This window comes from Acanthaster planci, linkage group LG12, assembly GCF_054643075.1.
Source record: "Acanthaster planci isolate LZ-2023a linkage group LG12, COTS_SCS, whole genome shotgun sequence".
Classification (NCBI taxonomy): Eukaryota; Metazoa; Echinodermata; class Asteroidea; order Valvatida; family Acanthasteridae; genus Acanthaster; species Acanthaster planci.
Genome location: NC_141788.1, coordinates 6528273 through 6555099, shown reverse-complemented (window position 1 = coordinate 6555099; position 26827 = coordinate 6528273). Strand labels below are relative to the sequence as shown.

Here is a 26827-nt window from a genome sequence, read left to right as displayed (position 1 = left end):
TAATCGTGACGACCTAAGGATGTGAAACTCCCTGTAATGAAGCCACGTCAGAAAAGCGTGTCATAAAGGCAGGTTCCCAGACAAGCTTCTCCACTTCCCTATATCCGGAAGTATTTATATCTTTAAAGGGAGGGCATATGGGAGGAGCTAAATTATACATAGAAAGACGGGTATTGTCGATGTGTGTTGCCAGATAATCTACGCTACTTACCACGAAAATTAAGACCAGGGTCTACCAAGATCCTTTTTATGTACACTACGGCCAATAGGCTAAACATCCATGCCACCAGGATCCATACTATGTATTTTCCCATTCTTGACGGTGGGTCCGTGCGTGCGGCAGCAGTGTGTCTGCTGACACCCGCTGCAATAGTCTAGTTTCACCCCTGCCCTGTCCGAGCGTTTCTACCCCGCTGTCTAAGGGCAAAGGGCGGCCGGTGCCGAAACTTTTTTTTTTTACCCAAGGCGTAGCGGCGTCTCCGTGGGTAGTGCTGAGTACCGCGAAGCCAATCCCTTGCGTGATAGACGGGAAGGGAACGGATCAAAACAGGAAAAATCCCCGATGTTCTGTACAAACGCCAGCACAAGTTGAGTCAGACCAGGCCAGACACGTTGCAGAATGTGGTAGCAGAGTTGTGTCAACTCTGTGGTTGTCCGCCGGGGGTTACGTAGAGTGGCATGATGCAGACATTACCCAAATGGGTCGGCCTTTTTATCACACATATACTCCAAGTAGTATCGCCGCCAACTCCAAATGTTTCGTTTCAGCGAAGTGTTCGTTCAGCAACCTCTGTCAATGAATTGTTTCATGACATAATATTCCGTGGTTTCTGCGAGGGTAAGCCACACGAAGTTCTACTCAGTTGCGGTTCAGGGTTCTGGTTAAATCCGTGAGGTGGGTTAATGTCACTCCAAGGCAGGCAATTCATTCAAACCGTTGCTGCTCAATTTGTTGTGGCTGTGGAAGTAAAACAAGTTCAAGGGTTAAAGTCAAGTGTGAATGGCCTTTTATCTACAAAAGTAATAGGCACTTTTTTGTACAAATGTAACTTAAGCGTTATTCAAAGCAAATTAGTGTGAAACTGACGTAAAGACAACAGAGTTTCCAACATTCCAAGATCTGCAACTAGAAAATGTGGAGTTCGAGGATTTCAGATGGAAGCTGGTTGGAACAGGAAAGTGCACATTAAAAATCTCCCTCCTGAATCTGGACGGATTTACACAAAAAAAGCACCATGGTTCAACTCAGGGGAACAAATCAAGTGTCCCGAATACCTGATGTGGGATCTCTTTTATAAGTGTCCTTAGATCCAGCGTCGTTACAGTGCTAACAAATGGGTGATATGTGTACACCGAATGTACACGTACCAGTACATACAACATGTACAAGAGAGATCCCTATGTATGCGTGTGCACCGATGTGTGGTTCCACTTGCAAGTGAGTAGGCCCACGGACTCCTCATAGCTAGCTACGAGAGACACATGCAGTTTACATTGTGTGCATGGAGCTATAAACGGTACACGTGTGAGTGCTCCTGATCCTGGACACCAGAGAATGCCGTGTTGTCTACTTGCATAGACCATAGGCCTAGAGATCCATTGTTCCCGCCCCTTTGAGTAGCAGTGTTGCAGTGACAAACTTTTAGCCTATTAGCATTGGCCAATCACTACACATGACTCTAAGCCCTCATGTTGCAGCAGAATGCTCTGAGTTCACTCAAGCGGAAAGTCAGTGGGCATTGCACAAGTACTAGGTGTATGTGCGAAGTGCTCTGGCTGAACTTAATCACACAGTTTTCTATCCCATTTTGGTCATTATGGCCATAGCTTATCGTCGCAGGTCCTGTAGAACTTAAGGCAATGCCTTGGTAATGTGATCAAAGTAGGGGAAGTGGAAACGACACATTTTTTAGGTATTTGGGAAAGTATTCCATGGACACTTGCCTGTACGATCTCCACTTCGTATTCTATTCAAAAACTAAAGTTTCTAAAACGAGTAAACTAGAAATAAAAACACAACACTCTCAAACCATTCAGAACGATTCAATGAACGTTCGCGTATCGTTCATTACTTTGACATTTTTCTTGAGACAAATTTAGCTATACATATAATAAAATAGAGGTTTTCCAGCAAAAAAGTCAAAAATAAAAAAATTTGATCCCCTGAGTGACGATAGCCGAATTGGGACAGGCATTTCCGACCTTATCCAGTTTTTCCGAATTATCCCGTTACCAGTTCTTTCAATGCTATGTGTAATGATTATCTTGGACATGCACCAGTCGTCGTGTGCAAATTAATATAAAGCAAGAGGGCGCTACAACGCAATTAAAAAAGGGCCGGCATATGTCGAGACGCAGTGCGTCATGAAAGGGCCAAGGGCGGAGGAGGATTATGGGAGATCAAATAAGACTCAACACCAAACAGCTTCGAAAAAGAAGGGTGCTTATGTTGCTTTCTAAGACCAAAGTGTTGTAGCTAAAGATGCATCGAAATCTCTCATATTTCGTCTTTTCAAGCACAACCCATTCAATATCAACCATCGTACCGGCTCTTAATTAATGCCTAGACCTAGGCATCGCATCTAGCAGGTAAAAGCTATCGGAGTCAATGTCCATCCACCATCTTGGCTAGTCTGCAGTTAGGTTGCATGTGGTCAGGTTTGGGAGGCTATTGAGCATATTTTGCTCATTAGGAACAAATTAGGGAACCCATCTGTGAATCAATATGGCAGGTTTGCAGTTACTCCAAAATTGAAGAACAAAATGCTAAAAAGACTAAACAACTTTATAAATCGATATCAGCAACTACCGCCAATGACGCCATCAACCTTGCTGACTGCTCCTTAATTTGCTAATTTTCCAATTTATCTGAACCATTGTGGCCACGTAAATTTCATGCTTACTTCACATCCAGTGAGCGGTGCTCTTACGCAAACAAAGAGAGATGAATACGGATAACATTCATCCCTGAAGATACTGGGCCAGATTGGTTAACAACCATAGAGCTACAACCCACTGACCTTTAAAATTAAGTCAAGAGAGATTTTTGGGTGACAAGGGGTCTCTAAACTTAGAAACAACTCGAATTGGTACATCGGGATGGCGTACGTGTACGCTGTAACGCGGGAAGGCTTATGCGTGACATTGCGGTGTTAAACGATTCATAAACACGACCAGCTTCTGTTACAATTAAACTTAAAGGGTTTGTAGTCAAGAATGGCTGAAGATAAAAACGTCAGCTGACGAGGTCAGCAGTTTAACATCTTGGCAGAAGTCCACAAACGACGTCACACCCCATGCAAAGAATTAGAGAGGCTTAATGAAAGAGGATTGTCTCGCCGAGAAAACTGTTGACAATACGTTGGAGAGAATGGCAGTTTGTGGTTGCAGTTCGTTTGTCTGATTTCTGAAAGCATAGATGGTGCGTCCAAGCTTGGAACACAAAACTACCTTACACTTTGGTCCTTGTCATCGAGCTACATGTATTAAACTTTGCTGTTACGTCATGAAGTGTATTATTATGTTTTATTTGTACCTGAAATTGTTGAGCAATGGTATATGTCTTTGGTCATAGTTGATTTTTAAATGACCCGCGATGCCAGGTGCGATATAAACGAACACCTTTGAATGTTTGACTGCAAGAGTTCTGAATTTTGTAATGCATCAGATGCAGAATGTGTGTAGAGTCAGTTATTTTGGATGAACTTTCTTATTACCATTTAATTAAGAATTTTCCCCTTTCCCCTAAAATCACTGGGAATCTTTTCTATTGCATGAGTTGACTAGACCAATGCACAAACAGACCCTGCTGCAGTGCTGTCTTGTGACCAAACTTGTTCCATTTTTTCTGCTTGACTCTGTCGTGTCTTCATTGTAAGCACAGATTCCCTGAACTGACATGACAGAATTCGAAGAGAATTTTTTTTTAGACAGTGACAGGCTGGGGGCAACCTGCTTGCTGGTCCTCTAAGACCAATTAGTTTGACCAGAAACGGTCCTATTTAATTGTATTTTTCTCGACGGCACACTTTTCAGGATGTTTACGCAAGTCGTTAAGAAACAAGCTCTATAAACTTTAGAGATCGCTTCGCGTTTTACAGTTTGTTTGCCGCAAACACTTGCGCCTATACCCTTCTAGCGGTAACTTACTTGTTGATACTTTATTTTCTGTTTCCCGTCAGATTAGACTAGGTGTATAATAGCTGACTGCATAAACAGACAAGTAAACCTGTGCTTGTTGTTGGTGTAAGCAAAGGAATGAATATATCCTGTCTGACAAGACGGGAAAAAGATCTGGAATCCTCTATTGTGATTCTGTCAAAGACTCGAACAGAAGTCGAGGAGGGAAGGGGGATATAAGAAGCGATTTTGGGATTAACTAGCAGATTTGCATTCCAGAGAATTCACGTTTTTAAAGGGAGCAATTTGGTTACATTCTGTTGAGACTTTTTAGAAATTTCCAAGACATCAAGAATCGACGCAAAGGTATTCACCATACTGCTGTGTGACACGATGGGTGTTCTGCTCGAAAGATGTTTTTAACCAGGACAATCTTTGCCATCGCACATTATCTACCAAGAAACAGCATCGTAGTTCTATCTAATCTATAATGCTTGTCATTTCTTAAGCTTAGCATTTTTAGTGCACCGAATCGCAATGAAAAGTTCAAGCAATAGTATTGTAAGAGAACCAGGCCAGTTATCAAAATAAATCAGACCAGTGTTCATCAGGAATCCAACCGTTCTGCATATTACATACTTGTATTGGATTTTGGTATCGACAGGAACTACTTACTGAAACAGCAAACTGCGACAGTTGTGTTTAATGCCGTTTTCCAATACTCAACTTCGTCTCTGTCTCAGGCTTCGTTTCTAAAACCAATTCCCGATTGTGGACCTGAAGCGTTTAAATTACATTGGAATTTTGGGATTTCTTGCATCTTATTTGATGTTCTGTGGCACTATTAGACTGTTAGACTACTGTGCTTACAGCTTCAAAGTCAGCTAGTAAAAAACAGTTGAAGCCCGAGACGGAGCCGAAGTTGAGTATTGGAAAACGGCCTAAGCGCCCAGCAACTGAAGCATCCTGGGGAAAGTTCCATATTCGGACATCACTCAACACCCTGTGCACATATCGGATGAGACTGGTCTGAAAAATAATCATTTCTACGTAAATGCTTTAATATTTTCCTTGCTGAATTTGACTTTTTTAGGACATGTTATGATGGCTATTGGGGAATTAGTGATGTCCGTATATGGAACTCTTACCCTGAGGGAAATCATGAACGTTTCAAAGTCTTTATCTAATTCTGAATAGTGTTTTATATGGTAAGAAAGTGATGCATCTTCATGTATACACCTAAGCAACGAAGAGAGAGGCTTAAATTCCAAGTCGACTCACCTGTTGCTTTGACTGAAAACTTCGAGCAGGCACACAGACACCTCACATATCCATTAGAGCGTCTTGTGCTGAGAATATAAGAGAACTTTGTGACTAAACTCAGCAAAGATGGGGGAGTGGGTGGTGTTTCGATTAATTTCCAACGAGAAAGCACCGATCCCTGGAAGCGATGCTCAACAGAGATGAAATGATAGCAGGTGGAGATCTCCTGTGCTTACCAATATTCCACACTCACAGATCTGTTGGGAAAAATAAAAACAATGCCATCTATATCCCCTAAGAAAATTGGTCCATTGTACTTCTTTTAACGATTGTATTTTGCTTGGTTGAACCACAGTGAAATGACCGTCAAGCAGGCACTGGATTGCCGTAGGGCCTCCGTCCAAGACTAGACATGCTCACCCCACTGAAAGCTGTCGACAACTGCGGGAGGACTGGACAAAACGCGAGGTGAAAAGAAGCATATGGAGGACACAAACGATGACTGTGTCTTTCTCTCTCTTTCAAGTCTTTGAAGGGTCTCGTTTTGCTTGCCATAAAAGCTCTCCCTTTTGTTGAGGGACAGCAAGGCTTATTGCACTCGGTGAATAAGCCGGAGCGGCTTTCGAGTCATTCAATCACCGGCACTGAAGCAGAAATTCGTGTGTTCATTTCTATACTGTCCCCGGGAACTCATTTCCTATATCTTCAAGCGGGGGGGGGTCCGATGTCCCACCTGTAAATGATAGGCATGGTCTCCAAATTCGACATATCAGGACGTCGAGAAATTTTAAGATGGGAATACCTGTTGGTTTACTTACAATGGTCTAAATACATACATGTATAATCCTTGAAACGAAAGGTAAAAATGTATGCAAGACATCCGTCGAACTTGGTATTTCTTTATCTGCAGCAAATGATTTTGATGTTCAGTGGTAGCACCAAAGTTAATCTTAACCCCTAGAGGTTTGCCCGCCAACAACCATGTTGAAATCGGATTATTATAGGCCTGATAGTACCAAAGAGGGACTGAAATTAAAACAATATAACTATGAAACTGAAAAGGTGAAATTAATTTTCTATAAAGCGAATTCCCAAACGCATCTAACAGACAAAATTTCATAGGTCGGCCGGGTGTTTGATCCTGCAGCTTCCTCGAAAATATCCCGAAGTTTGAGACTTAAGTCTTTTCGAGAGTCATACGATTACATTTTTAAGACAAACGTGCGATCTTTTTATGTACCTTATTACTGTGAAATATTGGTTTATTGAAGAAATAATCTGCGATGAGATTTAATGTCGAACTGCATTTCACAAAAACTATTCGCTAACGCAGCAACACGACTTAAAGCTGTTGTGTGCCAATCTTTGAGTCTGTTCTGATTCTCAAGAAAGGTGACAGAAGACTGATTATACATGTGTAAGTTCCAGGAGGCTACCATTGGCAGTGGTCCCGGATAGATACTGTGATCCATTATCCTTTTTTTTTCTTTATATAGCCTCAAAAGTAACAACAAAGCGATAAGTTTAATCACAGAGCAGAGTTTTTAATCAATTGCTGTTAGCGAATAATCGCCAAGTCATGCACAGGCCAACTCATTCCGGCTTTTCTCCCTATGTTCCTAGACGGGTGTTTGTTGGCGTTATTATGCTAGATTTACTGCACCTATTTTACTGTGGGTTAGCAGGGCTAAATTTGGAAACCAACTCTCACGAGAGAACGATTCAATTAGTGAACGGATAATAAGTTAGCGTCCAGGGATCTGCAGCCTAGATTAAGGGATTACAATGTAGGCCTACAGCCTACAGAAATTCAGAATCTTGTGTGCTCGAGGACAAGACCAGAGAAGGGGAACAGAGTAGCTCCGTCAAACGGTCTGGGGTTCAACAATATGGTGACAATTAATCTGTACCAGCAAGTACGGAAATAACAGAACACTTGTATTAAGAAAATTCAGTACGATAGGCCTGTTTGTTTTACACGGATCTGAACCTTGATCAGTGGCCTCAAGGCTGATTCACGTCATCCATGAGGCGGGTTCTGGTGTCATTGAACCAATATTGGATCACTGATTGTGATCCCGATCTATCCGGTTGATGGGCGTACATGACTTTTTCACAAGGGCGGAATCGCCACGATTTGCAGGCTCCAATTGGACGATCGCGGAAGTTGCGCGTTAACTTCCGGTTCCTTGGTTCCGTGTAAACGGATAGGCCGTTTTCCAATACTCGATTTCAGCTCCGTCGCAGGCTTCAACTATTTTACTACCTGACTTTGAAGTTGTAAGCGCAATAGCAAGTCTGATAGTACCACAAACATCGAGTGAGATGCAAAAGAGCCAAACATTAAAGTGCTTCCATTTAATTTAAACACTTCAGGCCCACAAACGGGCATTGGTTGCGTACACAATGCCTGAGACGGAGACAAAGTTGAGTATAGGAAAACGGCCGTAAACCCAGGTCAGACGGGCAGCTCCTATTAAAAACAACGGTGGGGTACCGGGTACCGTAGCCGAGACGCCATCCGACTGAATCCAAAAGCGTGGGCATGGCCGTTTTCCAATACTCAACTTCGGCTCCGTCTCAGGCTTCATTCCCAAAACCAATCCCCGATTGTAGGCCTGAAGCATTTGAATTACATTAGATTACTGTAATTTTTGGCTCTCTTGCATCCTATTTGATGTTTTGTGGCACCATTGGACTAATTACTACGCTTACAGCTTCAAAGTCAGCTAGTCAAACAGTTAAAGCCTCAGACGGAGTCGAAGTTCAGTATTGGAAAACAGTCCATGCACCCCTCAGCCTCGACTCCATGGGCTGCGTGCGCGTTCCGTCACTGGTTTATTGCATCACGTGTCGTCGCTGTGGCAAACTGTAGTACAGTGTATTTGGGAGAGACCAAGGCCGTGTCTGAAACAGGCTTCTAGAGCTACGCCTAGGTCTTTGTTGTCTGCGCGTCTTCACGCATTTCCAATGGAGCGAAGATCTGGACCTATCTCTAGACAAGATACTCGGATGCAGCCGAAGCGTCGCCTCGGTGACCGGAACACTTCAAGTTGCGCAGTGTGCGCCAACAAACACCCTGTCTCACTGTCGTGCAGCACTTTTGCGCGCCGCCGCATACTCTCAGTGACGTAAGCGTCTGCATATCCTGCGGCAAGCGTCATCTGCGCTACATGTACAGCGCTAGCGTAAGGAACTGCAGCAGCGCGTGATCTTTGAACTTAAAACGCTGCATCCAGGTGGAATGAAAAGGAATTTTTTTCTGCGTTCATTCAGAACTGAATCTTCTTGCCCTGACGAAGGTACTCAGTTACCGAAAGCTCGGCAATAAGATAAATAAGAACATTGACTGTAATAGCATTCAGATCACGGTGCTTGTCAGCCCTTTCATAATTCTGTAGGGCTTCTAAGTTACTTGCGTCACGAAACAGCCGTAGGATATACACGGTTTGCTTAATGGTACCAGACCAGTCTATTATTCTGGTGGAGACCAAAGTTTGAATGGGTACCAGACCTAGTACCTGACAAGTAATCAAACATGGCGGAACGGAGATTTCAGCAAAAAAGTAGTGTCGTCGATCGTCCTCTTAGCAAGGGGAAAGCTGAGGTAAATATACAACAAAAAGAAAATCAGAAGATGCTACGCTGTCAAGAGGACATGGGAATAATACTTACAAGGAGAAATAGATTCAGATGTCTTAAAATTGACGATGAATAGTTGTAAAACAACTTGGGCCTAGCGCTAGTACTAGTAGTAGTACGGCAGGCCTACCCATGCAATTACACGTGTGAAGCCAAACCACGGTTCACAACCATGCACGATGTATGACATGTACACTGATGTATGGTGCTCAACCAACCATAAAAACTTCACATGTGAAATTAGGCTCCAGTAACATTCGGGCTTTATTTTCCTGGAAAAAAAAATCCTGCCAGTCCACAATTTCGACACAAGCTTCGAACCCACACCCCACTCATCACAAACCATTATGCTGTAACAAGTAACCACTTGACTACCAGTACCACAGTTCTCACAAGTTGGTGGTGTTTTTACTGTTGAAATACTGATGAACAGCTGCAGCGCGAGTCTGATAATTACATTTTTAGACATGCACAATACATACCCAACCACCGTGGTTTGGCTTCATACGTGTGATTACATCTTACCCATAGTGTATCGCATTGCCCAATCACCGGACAAAAGGTGGTCAATCCTGAAGTTGTCAGAAAGCCTTTTTGACATATTGATTGTTTTGATGTTCTTAATCCCCCAAAAGTCAAGCTATTCTATAGCAATTTCATTGTCCTTCACCAAGGAATTCATCAGATTGAATCATCATTCGGGGGTGCGCCTGAAATGGTTTGAAATTCAGGCACAGACTGGGCATAGACATGATAATTTAAATTTAAAACCCCAAACAGTTCACTTATGTCAGAAGGACAAGTCTTGGAGTCAGATTTACAAACTACCACTCACCGGGCCACTCGCTCACTTAGTTGTCAGTGTAGTACCTGCGATATTATTACCTCTGGCACCCTGTTGCTATAATAAGGAAAGCAAATTCCACTTTGTCAAACTAACTGACCTTCTAACCTTCAGGATCCAGTCCTTAATCCAAGTCATTTACTAGTTACTGTGTAGAGTAACTAATCCAAGGCATTTTTTTAATTACTAGAATCCTGGTTCATAAACTGAATTTAAATGCTTTGCCATAAAATCTGCTTGTTAGGTTCTGGCTGAAACATGAATTTTTTGCTTTAGTTTTTTATATGCAAGATGTTTTAACCTGATCTGGAACTTATTAACACCCGATCCATAACTAGGAGAAGTGTCATCGGCACTTTCAATTATCCTGCATGAGCCAGATTAAAAGTTTCAGTTTGGAAAAAACGTTTGATGTATCCCTTCACAAAAAGTAGACTATTAATACCATTTCACTTGAATTTGTTGTTCAACTGAGTTGCAATCAGATTAATAATATTTACAGTCCGGAGTTAGGAAAATGACTGTATACAAGTACATTGTGGTTGTGTATGTTTTTTCTGCAGGTTAACATAAGCACCTTTGCGTTGCTGTTTTCTGAAATGGTGCAGTATTGTCAGAGTAGAGTTGGTTCAGTTCCTGAGCTACAGAGCAAGTAAGTAAGGCCTCAAAGTATTCCTTGCAGAATGTGAATTTAAAAATTGTTACCAGTGTTTGGATGGCCACAGAGGTAAGTCTTTTTATGATTGTAGAGTAACCAAATGCAACCAGAAATCAATGCCTGTGGTGATTGGAAATGCCATTTTCTCAGCCTTCTGTTTTAAAATAATACAAAAAATGTTAGAATTTGCTTGTTATGTTAATTACAATTTTGTTTTGTTAAAAGTTAAAATTCACTTGCAGTATGCATGCATTTGGCATGCATAAAATGGAAAGGAATATGGTGTTTTGTATGATGTGTATTTCGGAAGCAGTCTTCTGGCAATATCTTCAGTAGTTCTAATAAATTTGTAGTCATAATATTTAACCCCGATCTATTTCTCAGTTGAAACCTGGTCCATTTGGTGTGTTTTTGTACCAAGGTTGTCTGAGATGGGCCAACATGTTGGAGTCCGGATTCTAGACCTCCTTTTCATCAGAGAGAAAGGACTCAAGAGAGAAACCAAACTACTGAATATTCTTCTCTTCATTAAATCAAACGTCTGGAAGGTGCGCAAAACTACCGACAATCTGCTCCGGGCGGAACAAAAGAGGGTTTTTTGGTGGTACTCACTGCATAGGCGCGCACACCATGAGGCTCACAAGTATATGCGTGTTTGATGCAGAGCACGCTGAGTATGCATGATTAATTTACTCTGGCATGTATAGTCTTTGCGTACACGCAGAACCCATGCAAGAACCTGCTTGTAACCACCTGTCTTTCTTTTCAATGATAGAGGGTGCTCTTCAGCTTGGGGTGGATAGTACTGGTTGATGGTGATATCAAACGTTCAAGATGAATAGTTCAAACAGCAGGGAAATGAATAATGCTCTGTGCTCAAACCCAAATGAGACTGGTTTGACAAATTATGAAATGAAAACCTAAACATTTTCACTGGTAAAATTAACTTTTTAGGACATTATATTGTTTTCAGATGGCAAATACCTAGGTCACTGCAGGGAAAACGTTTGGCATCGGAATATGGAATTCTTTCCCTAGAACATGTAATCAGAACACTTTCAGTTAAGAATGACAAAACTTATTGTGACACTTCGAATTGAATAAGGGAAATTTCTAAATGTGCATGAGGTATGATCAACTTTATGTCAAGGTTTGTTGTGACAAAACCCCTAGAAAAAGATCTGAGCTTGTTAGCGAAGAACTCATGGAACCCTCTCTTATTTTTCCTAGTGCTTGTTGTAGAATTTGTCTCTTGGAAGAGTGATGAGCATCTTTATTGTGTTTTTTTATTTCTTTGCAGGTTCTTTTTGGGAGAGAGGCTGACAAGTTAGAACATGCAAATGATGATGAAAGAACATGTATCCTTTTAAGAATTGTGTTTTGGTTATGTTTAAAGGATAGTTATGTAATAAGAAACTGGAAGGCTTTGTTTCTTTGCCCATTATTTCAGTGTGATGTGGAATTGTACTTGAAAGTGTCTGAATAACAGGTTAAAACTACTGATCACAGGGACAATAAAAGCTCATAAAATCTGCCGGACAGGAAGTAGTCTTCTGGACAGTGCAAAAGTACTATAAAATGAATTCCTTTTTATGACCTTTTTATGTGACAGTAAAAAAACTTGAAAAGCACTAAATTCTTTTCTCCTAGACATTTTGAAATTCTTTCCTCTGAATTTTGTCAGGATCACCACATTTTTCTTGACCTAAATGTATTCAGATTATATCATTGAGAAGGAGTCTCTAGTTAATCGTTTTATCTCTGTCCCCAAAGATAAAGGTAAAGGTCACCAGTTAATACTTTGTCATTGTAGGCTTTGATATTTGTATAATCTTGTTAGTAAGCAGATTACTTGTCAGAAAAATACAAATTTAAAAGGATATCAGCCGTACTTTCATAATTTGATAGTCTTTTGCATCATGATAGGCCCCCTTTATGAAAAAAGAGTGGTAGGAATGCCATGGGGCAAAGTGTGGTTTGGCATTACTTCATTGTGGTCTTCATGTAATTACAGTAAAAGAATCTGTCAACCTCACAAATTTCCGTCATAACTGAGCAATGACCATGACAGTGTAAGAGTTAGTACATTCTCTTCTGTCATAACTGAGCAATGACCATGACAGTATAAGAGTTGCTACAATATCTTCTGTCTTAACTGAGCAATGACCATGACAGTATAAGAGTTGGTACAATATCTTCTGTCTTAACTGAGCAATGACCATGACAGTATAAGAGTTGGTACAATATCTTCTGTCTTAACTGAGCAATGACCATGACAGTATAAGAGTTGGTACAATATCTTCTGTCTTAACTGAGCAATGACCATGACAGTATAAGAGTTGGTGCAATCTCTCCAAGTCTTGTGGCTCTAATTTTGGGTCTGACCCAATGGGTTTTTTTGGCATCGGAGACTGTTGCAAGTTGTGTGATTCAAGATTAATGCAACTCATGATTCAGTGGGTAAAACTGCAGTGTGCCAGGCATGATGTCACTGCACTGTGTAACTAGACCGCCATTAGGGAACCCTCACTGTGACACACTGGATATGAGAAACGGTGGTCTTCATGGCAGTGGTTTAAAAAAAAAAAAGCACTGACAATACAATTTATGTGGGCAGAAAATTTTTAAAAAAATACTTGCGTGTACTTGTATAAGGATGTACTTGTATTTTTTTCTTTCACTGTTCCGCATTGGCATGAAATCGATGGATCAGTATCCGTAGTGGTTCGTTATTTAACAATTCTTTATCTGTTGTGGAAAAAATTAAAAGAATCTGTGAAATGGAAAAACCCCATTTTCAAATAGGATGCCATCCAGACTTTCAAAATTTTGGACTGACCCGGATTTCCTGCATGAGAAGGTCTACCTTGTTAGAATTTTCCCTGGAAAAATGCCAAAAATGCTTGTGAAAGAAAACGCTGTTTCGCTGAAGTTACAGAGCTCCCGGCAAGGCAGCCAAGCATAAAATATTTGTGGTTCTTGATGAATGGTGAAACCCGGTTTGTTCAGAGAGTTTGCTCTACACAGAGTTGACTATGTCAAGATCGATTTGTATAAAGCATTTAAATAGATTACCAAATGTCCTGAAAAAGCTGAAACGAGAAAATTTGGGGGACAGATTTTTTCCAATTGTAGTTACATGTACTCCTATAATTTCCTTTGACGGGTCATGCATGACAAGATTTGTGAAGTAGATAACTTTTTGTGGAACAACATTTATGGCAAGGGGCTCTCATACTTTCATACTTCTCGTTTTGAATAAGAGATGCTTTGGAGCTCTTTTTGCTCAAAAGTTTTTTCTTTTTGGAAAATACCCACAATGGCTTGTAGGCAAGCAGTTGGACGGGGATGTTACTGCAGTGTCTGAGTGTCAGTAACCTCTATTTATGCAGTCCACGAACTGCATAAAGTGACTTAGATTAAGGAGTGTATAAACTTAAAAGATCTTTCTAAGTATTCTGATGCAAGAAATACCATCAGGTGATGCGGTTTTTCCCTGGTTGCCCACCCCAATGGCAAGGTTACTCATTGTTGCTTGCTGGTTCACCAGCAGTGACTGGTACCCTCAGTAATGCAGAGCAATAGACTCCTACCATTGTCTGACTAAAACGTATTGCCAATTATCACTCCTTGCCACTGAATACTGAATGGATTAGGCAACTTAATTGGCTGCCTGACTGAATGCTGGTGCACTTACCCCAGTGGATTTCACTATTCATGTCTTCACCTTGGTAGGGTTATCGGCCCAGTCACGCTGTCATAGGACCACCCACTTTTATTTATCTTTGTCCCCTCCTCTTTCCCTCTTGTCAAACAGCAGATACCCATTCTCAGGGATGAGGTCCTTCCTCATATCAATGGATTTGTCATGAGCTTAAATTCCTCTGACAAAATGGAAGTTTGCTTTCCAGCATAGATCTTTTGCCATGGCTGGTATACTTGAAGTAATGCGCCTGGCAGGTGCTGTTTCAGTTGATGATAGCAACATGATGGCAATACGAATATAACGAGATATACATGTAAATGGATTGTGTTTATGAAGTTTACATTTGACAATGAATGGTAACACAGAATGGGGGCCAGCTTGGATTTTTAAGCATTTAGTTGGATTTTGGCCAATTTGGAAGTATCTAGTTTTATTTTGTGAAGCAGTTCACATACATATGTATATCTCAGTTTCCTGGTTGTGGACAAATACCATGCTTAAACTAGAAATGCAATGACCTGCATATTTTTCCTTTTTGGGGGGCGAGGGTAGGAAAAGATACACATTTCTAGTAACTACCTCAGGGCTGTCACCATGACAATGGTAGAAACTGGTGGTCTTGATGAACCAGTACAGGGCCTACTGGATGTAGAATGACTTTGAGTAATGGAAACTAAAAAGCAGCAGACTCCATTGATAGCCTGCATTGGTTGTGAACAATGTACAACCACATGATCAGGAGTTCAGGATGAAAGTATGTAAGTCCATGCTGACAGAGTCAGTAATATTCTGAAGAGTAGAACTTCCTCTAAACCATATCCTTCCCTCTCCTCTAAGAATGCTGCTGTATGGTCCAAAAAACCTGCCTGACTGTTTTGAATATCGGAAAGAAAGACCCAGCATCTTTCCCTGTTCGTAACACTTCAATTTTTACCGAAATAAAGGAGATGGCAGGGTGACAAAGGAAGAGGTTTTCTTTCTTGGGGGAGTACAGAGGAAGGATTTGAAGGGTTTGTTGTCTTGCTAAATCCCCACCCTATCTGTGATGTCCTTGGCTTTTTGTGTCTCTCCATTGCTTTCTTCACACCCAGGATATTGGCTCTATGTCTTCCTTTCATTGCTGACTTTGTTTCCTTGCTGAGTTTTACCTGGGAGCTATTGACCAATCTTCTTGAGTGGTGGGTTAATTTGCCAGTATCTTGTTTATCCAAGGCTTGGCATTGTGCACGGTCCTTTCTCTTTCTTTTCATGCCTTATATGGGAAAGTGTTAGTATGCTTTACAAGAACATTTTTCTTTCCTGTGACGTAATGATTTGACTTTATGAATTATTGCTTTCTATGACGTGTATTGCTTTCTCTAGACCGATGCTTTCCTTCATCCAAGGTAATTGGAAATAAAGCATTGTGCCATGAGATAGTTGGCAATGCTTTTGTCTTTGTGAAATTGGAGGAATGGTTGACACAGTTCTGGCAACACTGGGAGGTTTGTTTGTCAAGGAATCCCTAGACATTGCTCTGACAGAGAACAAAGCTTGCTCAGTTTGTAATCAGCAACAAGTCCACAATGCCGGGGTACTTAAGACCTGTTGATACTTCGTCATATTGCTCTATACTGCATTCAGGAAGAATGCTATCACTACTCCAAGAGAAACACTGCCCTTTTCTCGGCATTGTTTAACTGCGTGCTGACTTCTCAGGCTGCAAGAAAGATTTGTTTACAAAGGATTTAGCTGTCTCTCTTTGCTGTGCCGATTGCTTAATGGACTGTGCTATAAAGAGACCCAGCAAACCTGAGAATAACGTAGTGACACCTTGCAACTAAGAAAGTGAGAGAAGTCAGACAGAAATGTGACATTCCTTGTATTCAAAAGAAACAACTACACATGCAGTGCTGAGGGTGCACTCATCACAGAAGTTGTGGGAATTGCATTTCAGTAAATGTATGACTCATTTTTGACAAAGGAGCTATCAGTGTGTTGCTTGAAAATTCCCATGCCTATTCCCAACTTGCTCAACTTTTTGAAGGAACCTTCCTTAGCCTGCCTGACTTGAAATTCAACTGGAGCACAATACACACACTTTTCCAAGAGGCACAAAGTAACCAGAGGAATCTCTCATTTAAAGAGCCCCGTGAATAAAACCAAAGTAGGGAGATGTTTCTTTGTGTATCAAACCAGCCATTGTAAAAACTCTAACAGAGCTAAATCGTCCAATTTCAATATGTCTGTACACACACCTTAGGGAACATGGAGTAAAAGTGCCAAAAACCTGCGAAACAAAATTAGGCAAATTTTGCTGACCACAGATTTCACCAAAGTATGTCTAGAAAGACATGCAAGTAAGTATCTGTCTGCCCTTTTGTTTGTTGAAGAAGCTTGACTCTGTTACACTTGAAGGGAATATGGATTGTTTGTACCTGCTGTGATAAAACAGATGGCAGCAAATGTTTGGTATGGACACAATAGACAGGATCCGATGGGGCAGATTTTAGCTTTTTTTTTCCAGTTCACTCTATCTCATGACGCAGGAATCATTTAGTTGTCAGTAAAGCAGCCCTGGTTGATGAAAAGTGTGGGTCCATTCATCTCAGCCAATGTGGTGGCCGACGCGCCAGCCCACCCGCAGTGGCTGTTGTATTCAGTCAGTTCTTGGCTTCTTGGGGACAATATTCTGACCAATTACTTAACCAAATGACATCAATGGGGCTCTCTTTAAGCCACAGTGGTTGATTCTATGAGGAAGGGGAGGGGGTAGTTATAATTGGTCAATGCTGTGGTAGTTCTGAAAAGGATTGGACGGTTCAGGAGCCATTTAGGGCAAGGGTTAGTCTGACTTACATCAAGGTGCCTCCAAATATTATGCAATTACCATCGCAACCAGGTCTGGACTAGCAACTTAGAATAAAATACGAGCTCAAGGGCTGATTAGGAGTTACTTGGCCTAGAGTTGGGCATTTATTCTCATCTCCAGCTACCAACCCAGAACATAACCAAGGCAAGATTCAGAAGTATGGAGACAAAGGATAATTGTAGTCTCAGAACTTCAGGGTTCTTTCAATGGGGTGGTTCAAGCTTGATGCTTCAAAGCTTTCAATGGCAGGGAGAGGTTTTAGGGATATTTTTGAGGTATACACAGGCTAACTACGTATCAATTAGAAATATTTGATGTAAGATTTCCATTCCTGATGTACATGTAAATTGATAAAAAGTGAAATGTCAATGATGGTTTTTATTAAGAGAGAGAAACTGCTTTGTAACAGAGAAAACTGAAGTTGAAAACTGGTCAAGAGCAAAGTACATGGAGCCATGAGCTAGTTATGCCCGTCACTTTCATTGGGAACTGGTTTTACGCTGAGATGAATGTGTGTGTACCTCAGCAAGTGTGTTGAACAGACTTGTACTATGATAATTTCCATAACTAATGACAAGACAAGGAATGCACTCCATTTTCTGCAAATTACTGATGGCTTGTTCATATTTTTATTAACCATGTGCAGTCTTCTAAAAAAGAGAGTTTTTGATGTCCTTGTTGAAGGTGACTCATGTTGAGATTAGTCTTTTTCAATGTGATGAGTAGTCTTTTTCAGGTAGGGTGCACCGGTGGTAGGTTGTGGATATATTCATGTAGGAATAGTCCCTGCTTTCTACACAATGCTACATATCACATGCTGCAGTTGCAATTATGAAACCAATGTTTTCAGATGCCTATGCGTTCCTGATAGCACAGACTTAGGTTAGCAACAGGCTGGATAAAATTGGCTGTAGTTCCTATCAGCTAAATATAGCTAAAACATGAGCTTCCTGTTTGGAATTTGAGTTCTGTGGTTTCTATAACAACAGTCTCCATGACGCTGTTGAAATATACACTCTCTGTGGTGATTGAAACTCCTAAATATGAAAGTAAAAGTGCCTGTCTGTTCAGTCAAGGTGGCCATCTTGGGTGTTTCAGCAGGGAAGCCCAGGGACAGTACAGCATTGCCAAGATTTCCGGATCATTGTTGTGATCTAGCCATTGTCTTTTTTCCTCCCAGTTATTGTGAGTGATCACTGTGGTCCATTTGGCCATTCATATCCTTTTCTCACTCAGAAGTCCAGATGACAGGACCACCCAAAATCCTTCCAGAGAGTCTGTGGGTGCTTGAAAAGTGACCACTAAGGCAGAACTGATGTTACCTGTCTTTGCAGAGTGATGTTGTGTTCACCTGTCATAGATTGCTTTAGTACGAGGCAAATTGAGGCATTGGTGAACTTTTTTTTTCTTTGGTAGAAGAGGGTAGAAATGATGAAGTGGTTATTTAGGTTAACCAGGGACGTACAGTTTATGAGTTTGAGATGGTAAGGATGTAAAATTTTCAAATATTTAGAGGGAGATGGCGAGAATGGGTGGTAGGAACAAAGTAATGCTAGCCGCATATGCAAAATGACTGACTGCCTGCTTTGATAATTAAAAAAACCTTGACTGAAATTGCATACATCTGACACTTTGTCTGTCATCATCTAAACAGCCTGAAATTAGTCATGGGCTGCTGTTACTGGGAAGGTTACCAGAAAGGGGTGTGTCACAACCAGGGAGGAGGTAATTCAGGATGTCCAAGAGTTCAAGGCTGTACTATTTGTACATACATGTAGTAAATCTCCACAACTGTGCAAGCAGAATTCTAGTTGTTCAATTCAAGGGGGAAAGTAAAGATATTCAGATTAGAATTTGAGGAAGTTGGGTCAGGTTTGCCTGGTAACTTGTTCATGGCTGTTAGGGAAGCTGTGCATTAAGACCACTTCCAGAATCAGACAGGTATTTTTTCCGACTGCTTACTAGATAGCATGGTTGTTAAGGTGGTTTACAGTTAGTTGAATACAGCTCAGAATTCTCTTCATCTTATAAATGTAATAAATGGAGTCAGAATTTATAAATTTGAACGTTGGTTTGGTCGGTTGTGGATTCTGCTGTTTGATAATGTGCATATTTGAGAAGTGCAGCTCTCATCTGTGCCACTTATGTTTGTTGTGACATATTAAGACATACTGTAAAGCAAGGACGCAGCCTGTGTTGTTCTTTAATCAAAAAGTGGGGAAAAAAGTCAGTTGAGGAAGGCATCAGAGCTCTACAGCCCAAAGTCCCTAAAAAACGGCAAACCCAGGTGTTGGATTTTTCTCCGATTTAAGACGGTTTTTGTTTAAGCTACATGTGATTCTTTTCTTAGAACTGTTTGTGTACGTGCCATCCTGTGCTGCCCTAAGCTGGTTTACTGGATGACATCCCTGCCTAGCAGGTTGTTCCCACAGTATTTGTACCTGTCTTTCTCATCCCTTCTGTCCATATGACAAAAGGCTTCTTTCAATGTGTTTTTCATTACATCTTGACAGTGTCGTCCATCACTTTACGTTTTGCCGGATGTAAACACATGTGATGCATGTGGAACATGTTCAGTGAAATGTCAACAAAATGTTTACAAGAATTAAGGTACCCTAATGCACAGTACATGTAGAGTGCACCAGTTTTAATGTGAAGTATTACAAACAGAAATTTCATCCCGAACACTTCTGAACCCATCAAACTTTATCACCCAGTTTTGCAGTATTTTTTTCAGCGGTTTTGAGACTGGTTCTTTGCATTGGCTGTCACTTTCCAGTTTTGTTCATCTACCGATTCGACCCAATTTCTGCACGGTATTTGGCATAGGAGGCTCCCAGAAGTTTCTGAGCAAAGAATGCACAGGGAGAACCGTAGTTTGTTGTTTTCCAAACTCTGTCCAAGCTTTGTAAAACAATCCATTTCATTCTTGATTTTGCTTTGAATCTGCTTCGGAGTCATAAATGTAAGGTACAAAGGAAGGGCGGGACTATAAAAGTATGTCTGCAAGGCGGGGCGGGGGAATGTAACAAAAACTGTTAAAGATTGTAAAGGATAAAACCTGCATAATAGGAACTGTCCAGCTTGACCAGTATAATACTCAACTCAATACATACCAAAATTAAGTGAGCAATCTTGACCATCGTAGACGCTTGTCCATGACTTTAGGGATAGTTGCTGCTGTAGTCAAAGTGTGTGTAAGTTGTATTTGCTGCTTCAACTTAAACCTAGCACCTTTTATGAATTCCTCAGACCAGGCTTGAATGGTCCCTGATTTCTTTCTCTTGCTAATACTGTGACTCAACAAAGCACAGTTTGTGACGAAAGAAGCCCCAATAGTACAGTATCTTTAACGTAAGGTTGCCCCGCTTTCAAATAAAGTAGGTGTACATTCATGCATTGTCCCATTGTACTCGTGCTTGCATTTTGGATGGTTTTGTCAGGTTGAATGACGTCAAGTTCTTTCGTGTGAGGGTTTTTAGGTCAGATTATGTGAGGGACAATGTTTGCTGGTATCTAAATGGTAGTGTCATATTAGTGAAACTCAGGTAGCCAAGTTGAAAAAGTGCAAAGATTCACATGCTAGAAAGGAATGCAAAGTCACTGGTTTTGTATCTAGCGAGTTGGTGTTAAGAACAAGAGAAAAACCATGATGAAACTCTTCTTTTTTTTTGCCTCATCTATGATTGCCACCTAGCAGAATCAACATCTTCAATGTACCATAATGGCATTCAACTTTCATGAAATAAAATGCCTTCAACTGCCCCACAAAACCCCAAATCATACTAAGAGTACCGATTTCAAAGACTGAATATTCAATGAAAAGAGATTTATTCATATCAACAAATTGGGTCCATCTCTGACAGTGCCTTCTTTCAAAAGTTCAATTCATCTCTTAGCAACACAAATGACAACAAGGAACTTTTGCCTAGCTACAATTAAGTCTTCCCCCTCATCCCCCATCCTCACTTTTTTGTCAAACAGAAGTTGCAGCAAGATTCAACATTTCCAGAAGTACTTTGTTTCATTAGGAATTAACTTCCAACCTTTGAAATCGTTTGTCAACAAATGAAACATCAGCAGTGTTTTCTCTCTCTTTCTGTTTCTTTCCCCCGTCTCTTTTTCCTTTTCAGAGTTTTGAATGGAGAGGGAAGGCATTGTGTTCATCTGCTCAATCTGTCTCTAGATGCTTAAAGTTGGTAATTTACTGCTGACTAGCATCGCTTCACTTACCAATCACTGGTCTTTGTTCAAAATGGCATTGGTTGGCAATTCGACCATGTTATGATATATTGCAAGAATTGGCTGTCTTTTCTAGTCTAGTGCTTTTTTTCCTTCTCTTGTGCTTAAAAGACCGTGAAGTTTACTAAGAGACAAGCAGTCTTTTCTTGTCTGCGTAATTCTGATGGGCCCTGATAGGTAGTGAATTTTCAAGACTTGGACAACAATGCCGTTTTTGTGAAAACAGTCTTCTTTCTATCACTTCTAGCATTGTGTCTCTGGCTTTTCTTTCTTTTTTTTGTGGGAGGGTTGAAAAGACAACAAAAATATGCCACAGGCAAGGCGGCGTTTATTGAACGTGTTCGCATTGTTGTGGAATGGATCAGTGTTTTGTGGTACCTGTATGTACACAGACAAACCCTTGTTTTCTGATAAGGACTAAGCAGTAGGTAGCCATCCATGCTGGGTATTCGATGTGCACTTCATCCACGAAACAACTCGATAGAAAGGGTATCCTCAAAATTAGGAGATATTGAATGGTTTAGGAATTTGTGCTGTCTGAAGCTGTATTTTTTTGGAAGGGGAAGCCAAAGTATTTAGGTAATATTTTGCAGACCAACAAAACAGTACAACCTATGTAGCACACATCAAGTATTATGGCAATATTCATACATGTACATGTAATTCATATCCAGTTGGTAAACTTGTCACTTTGTCACACGTTGCATGTACCACTGACACTAAAGCTGTGCTTCAACTTTTGGTCCCATCTAACTCTATGTGTCGTGGGCATTGTTTAAACTGAAGTGACGTCACTTACAAACTGAATATTACATAAGAAAGTTGGTATTGCTGATTCAGATTTCCCACAGCATACCTTATTCCTTTTCAATAATGAGATGAAAGGATTACTCAGACTGTTTGGAATCCGTAGAAATCTGTGATGTTTTGGTTGTATTTTGATACACTTATTTTGCTGGGGGCTTGGTAGCCTTGAATCTAGCATCATGCAGTATCCAATGGCACGTTCTTTCCTTATCCTCATGTATTATATAGATCTTTTAGCATTACAGTTCAGTTCATCAACACATACCAAACCAAATGGGTAATTCTCTCAAAAGTTGTGGTATTCATAAGTAGAATTTCGTAAGGGGAAAGAAAATCATCTTGCCATGATAGTTTTCTGTCTGGTGGTACGAGTGTGACTGTTACACAAATTGGAGATTCTTTAAAGGTGTTGAATCTTCCAACAGATTTCAACATAAATCTTCATTATCCTTTGGTGGAATAATTGGGAAAGAACCTCTTCCTAGCTGGTCCAAAGTCTGTAATCAGATAAAAGATCCCCTAACCTGACAATTCTCACAGTTTGGCAGGGTCAGACACTGAAAAGGCATTGTGGTGGGAAAAACACAGCTGGATTGTTTGGCCTAGTACTGTAGCATTATCTGTCGAACAATTTCTTCTGCTTGGTAAGTTAAAGCTAGAGGGGTTTGAGGGGTGACAATAGGGCCCCATTTGTTGTGTCTTCCTGTCTTCCCTGGGCCTGATAATACCCCTGCTGAGTTTTATAGGTCCATATGATGAGAATTTGCCCCCCCCCCTTACCAGTGATTTTCTTGTTTCACTTTTGTCATCAGAGAAGGACTTTCTGCCGTAGCATCTTAAATTTTAAGGGAGGATTTGCTTCTTTTATGTTTTATTTTTGAGTGTATTTTCCAACCGCTTGAAATAAAAGAAGTGCATCAAAATGGAATGGTCTAATCTTTTCCTGGTCATTATGAACCTATTATGGCCGCTGATAGTTAACTGAGCCGTCTTTCATTTGTAACTGTAGAGGGCTCGCTGTGTGAGTGAGGAAAACAGCACTCCTGCAAAACCTGGGTGGGAAGGACAATCAAAAATGGCTTGTTGTACCCATATCTGTGGACTGGCTTTATTAATGCCTGGTTTTTTTTAATTTTGCACTGAATGGTTATTGGTTTTTGTATAAATATGTCAGACTAATTTGGGAGGGCTAGAGAACTTTTGTTTGCCGTTTCAAACAAGTTAGAAAATCCCAAAGCAAGAATTAAGTATGATTTACTGTAGATTAGAATGCAAAATGGAGTCTGGCTAACTCCAGAAGGAATTCCCAAGTCTGATTGTACATTTGGTCAGACCCCCGCTCACAGTAATTGTGACAGGGCTGTGTGTTGAATCCATGAAGAATTAACTGCCTGACCTGCCAGTGGATTTGGATCTGATTCAGGTTACTCATCAAGTAAAACCAGCTAACAAGATTTCCTTTTAACCACTTCCCCATAGTGAAGTTGGGCAAATATTGCCAAGTCCTTTTTCCAAGTAAGGAACGTCTTTGGTTATTGTCACTTGTCAAGTTCTGGCTTTCCTGTGCATGTGGTTCATTCTCAACTATACTATCCCCCTATCCTCCCCACCCCCTGAAGGTGAAAAATGTTGGTAACTTTGATAATGATTCTTAAAACTCTTCTCTGTTTCATTGCTATGTGTGGGTAGAAGTAACAGTACTGTTCTGGTAAATGGGATGGGTTTGAGGTAGGGGCAGGGTGTAGGAGAATTGTTGACAGGCTGGCTTGCCAGATTGTAATTGACCAACCCTTGGCAATGGTTGCTCAATCCATCAGTCAGGAAGTATCACTTAAGCTCAGGATGGCAGTGTCTGACCAGGGTCAGACAAATATTATGATATTGTGGTTTGGTGAAATGGCAAATGAAACCAGCAGTGGAAGTAAATTTTTCAAGTACTGATTTGCAGTGATGAATTTAATCGCCCAGTAGTGGACCATTAGTGAAACACATAAAGACATTTGGTATACTAGTACTCTAGTGGTTATTGCATGAAAATGAATGAATTTGTTTTCTGAATTTTAATACTGGTCAAATTGCCTTTAATTAACAGGGAATTTTGGTCACTGTCCTTTGGTGTCTTTGGAAAAATTAATTGTAGCCCGTAAAAAGGCAATTTTCAGGCAAGAACTATGTCTGCTAAAACGTTTATGGTATTTTAAAATTTCACTCCATTTTTAAAGTTTAGAGTTTGCAGGGATGATTTTATGCAAAATCATATAGATATTATCAGGGTTATGTATTATGTCTGCTGTGTGACCAATCTATGTGACTCGTGCTTCCTAGTAAGACATTGCTCTGACACACCAGGCCCATTGGTATGTCTTACCCCGTTTTTCTGTGTAGGAATTCTACCCAGTGACCTGAATTTGGCCTAGAGTGGTTAAATACTAAGAACTTGTCTGATTGATCATCCCATCTGTCTTGTGGCTGACATTCCCATTTAACCTGGCTTACCGCTGCTGCATGCTATGCTAATAAATCACAGCAGGTGAAATCTTCAGTTGTTACTGCCATATTCTTAATGGATCTATTGGATTATTAAATATCGGTCACTGAACCCCTCAACCATGGGATGACATTTCAGTGCCTACTTGTCGAAGCAAGAAGTCGTTTATATAGTAATTGGTTTTATCATACATGTACCGTCATAGTTTTTATTCTGTGAAACATATTTTATTCAGCTTTTTCAAAGGGGAATAAAATTCTCATGCCCAAACTGTGAAAGTAAGGCCTTTTTAGGTTGAATAAAGGTTGAATATTCATCCACACAATTACTGTCTCTTGTTCTGATGTCCAGAATTCTGAATCAAACTACATGCACATGCACATGTTTTCCGCCTGTAGTTTTGGCATTTGTTTGAATTCCTTCACTTTTTTAGCTTTAAAATATGTCGCCAGTGGATCTAAAAATGATTCCGTTTGGTGTTACGATCAGCTTCAATTTGTTTAGGAATTGCTTTTTAAGATCTTATAAGTTAAACTTCATACCAGTCTCTTTTCCTCTCTTTTTTTCTCATTACAGGTAGTTTGAACTGTGCAGCATTTACTGCAGGGATTGTGGAAGCCATTCTCACAGGATGCAACTTTGTAAGTCATCCTTTCTTTTTTCTCAAACGAGAGAAACTGATTCATATCACGTTTTCCAAACTTCAGTAGTGTTCATTTATAAATTATTTATGCCACATCCACTGAAAATCATAATTTAAGAGGCCAATTTTTCTGCAAGAACATTTGTTGAACATTTATCAGTACCCTGTTGAAAAAATTCTTTCCAGCCTGCAAAAGTAACAGCACATTGGCACAAAGGAACGACATACATGATCAAGTTTGAAGACTCAGTCCTTGCCAGGGACAAGGCATTGGATCAACGATAGCACATAGTGCAAGCAGTAAGACTTCATGGTCATCCAGGCTCTGTAGATTGTTAGAACAGGAATCATGGTTCTTATCCATTTAAAGAAAGTTTCTCAATCTTTACTCTTCTTTGATATGGTTGGCAAATTGAAGCCTGTACGTGTATACGTTGTACTGTGATCAATACTTTCCCCAAAAGTATTTCATGCAAAATGTTGTTGTTGGAACACCAAATAGAAATTAACAGAAAGCTGGCATAATGTAGAATGCTCTGACATATTGGGATCAGCAAACGTTCTGTCATCTTTGATTGGTCAGTCAGAAACTTGTTCATGACCAGTCTACTTCTGTGTTATTGTGAATAATTGAAGCTGCATGAGGGCGCTCTTGCTCTTAACCAGCCCCATTCTGTAGTTTGAATGTACATGTATGTGTTCTGTGTATATACATGTATATATATATATGAACGTGTGTACAGATATAGTGAATGTGTGGTACAGAATGTTTGTTGCAGACATCTTTGAAAAGCTTGCTTGTGGAAAGTGGAAATTTATCTCATCCCAAATGGAAATTATCCCAATTTTTTAAAGTATCTTTACCACTGAACATTGTTAACAAGAACCTGTGAACATGGCCATGGTTAGGAGCTGTCCATCCACATTTAATCATGTTCTTCTTTATTGTGTAAATTTCTTATGTGAATTTTTATTGATAGTAGTCCAGGAAATCTACACTGATTTCTCAATCTCCTGATCTGGATCCCTTTGTTGATTTTGTTTGAAATACTTATTCCATTCTTTACGTAGTAAGGGGAATTTGCACTGTCAAAATCTCTATAATAAAATGACCCATTTTCATTAATCTTCTCATTCACGGAAATTGTTGTAAATAAAATGTTGAAATGCATGTTTAACCTGAAATTTCTGTTAGTTATATTGTATCTATGTTTAGTTGAAGTTATTCATTGAAGAGCATGTGCAAACTTCTCTATTTTGCAACTGCGCCCTCTTTCACGACCTTGCGTTTGTTTTCCCTAACGGGGTGCAGGCCGGTAAATTGGCCAAATCCTGCAAACATTAACAGCGCCCTCTGTCTTGTAATCTTTGGTCGAGTTCGGGCGGCCTGTTCTTGACACAGGTTTCGCGTTGTCGCTCTAATAACGGCGGGAACATGACCCAAGAACACTGTTCTCGGAACAGGTTCACACACCACCTCCTCGTCAGGGTTTTACACGAACACACGGGAAAACTCGTGAGATTTGATTTTTGAAAAGCTACAAAACTATCGAGATGGCCTACA

The 26827-nt window shown here is 40.5% G+C and overlaps 2 protein-coding genes across 7 annotated transcripts in view; one reads left to right on the top strand and one right to left on the bottom strand.

The window, feature by feature from the left end:
• LOC110977693 (A disintegrin and metalloproteinase with thrombospondin motifs 6-like) overlaps positions 1-20350 on the bottom strand; it is a 79728-nt gene extending 59378 nt beyond the window's left edge. The window contains exons 1-4 of one of the 6 annotated variants that reach the window (XM_022232025.2): positions 20200-20323; positions 9860-9925; positions 5401-5639; positions 212-958 (exon numbers count right to left, since the gene is read on the bottom strand). In XM_022232025.2, coding sequence (XP_022087717.2) covers positions 212-314 — 103 coding nt within the window. In that variant the 5' untranslated portion in view covers positions 315-958; positions 5401-5639; positions 9860-9925; positions 20200-20323. Of the gene's footprint in view, positions 1-211; positions 959-1275; positions 1561-5400; positions 5640-5802; positions 5818-9859; positions 9926-20199 lie in introns of those variants that run through there. The other 5 variants (XM_022232024.2, XM_022232030.2, XM_022232027.2 and 2 more) reach the window with 5 other exon arrangements.
• trappc5 (trafficking protein particle complex 5) lies at positions 8631-26448 on the top strand. The gene is made up of 7 exons (XM_022232032.2): positions 8631-8989; positions 10432-10520; positions 10948-11074; positions 11827-11884; positions 12246-12305; positions 25197-25261; positions 25450-26448. The coding sequence occupies exons 1-7, from the start codon at positions 8921-8923 to the stop codon at positions 25546-25548; spliced, it is 567 nt and encodes a 188-aa protein (XP_022087724.1). The 5' UTR covers positions 8631-8920; the 3' UTR covers positions 25549-26448.
• The last annotated feature ends 379 nt before the right edge of the window (positions 26449-26827 follow it).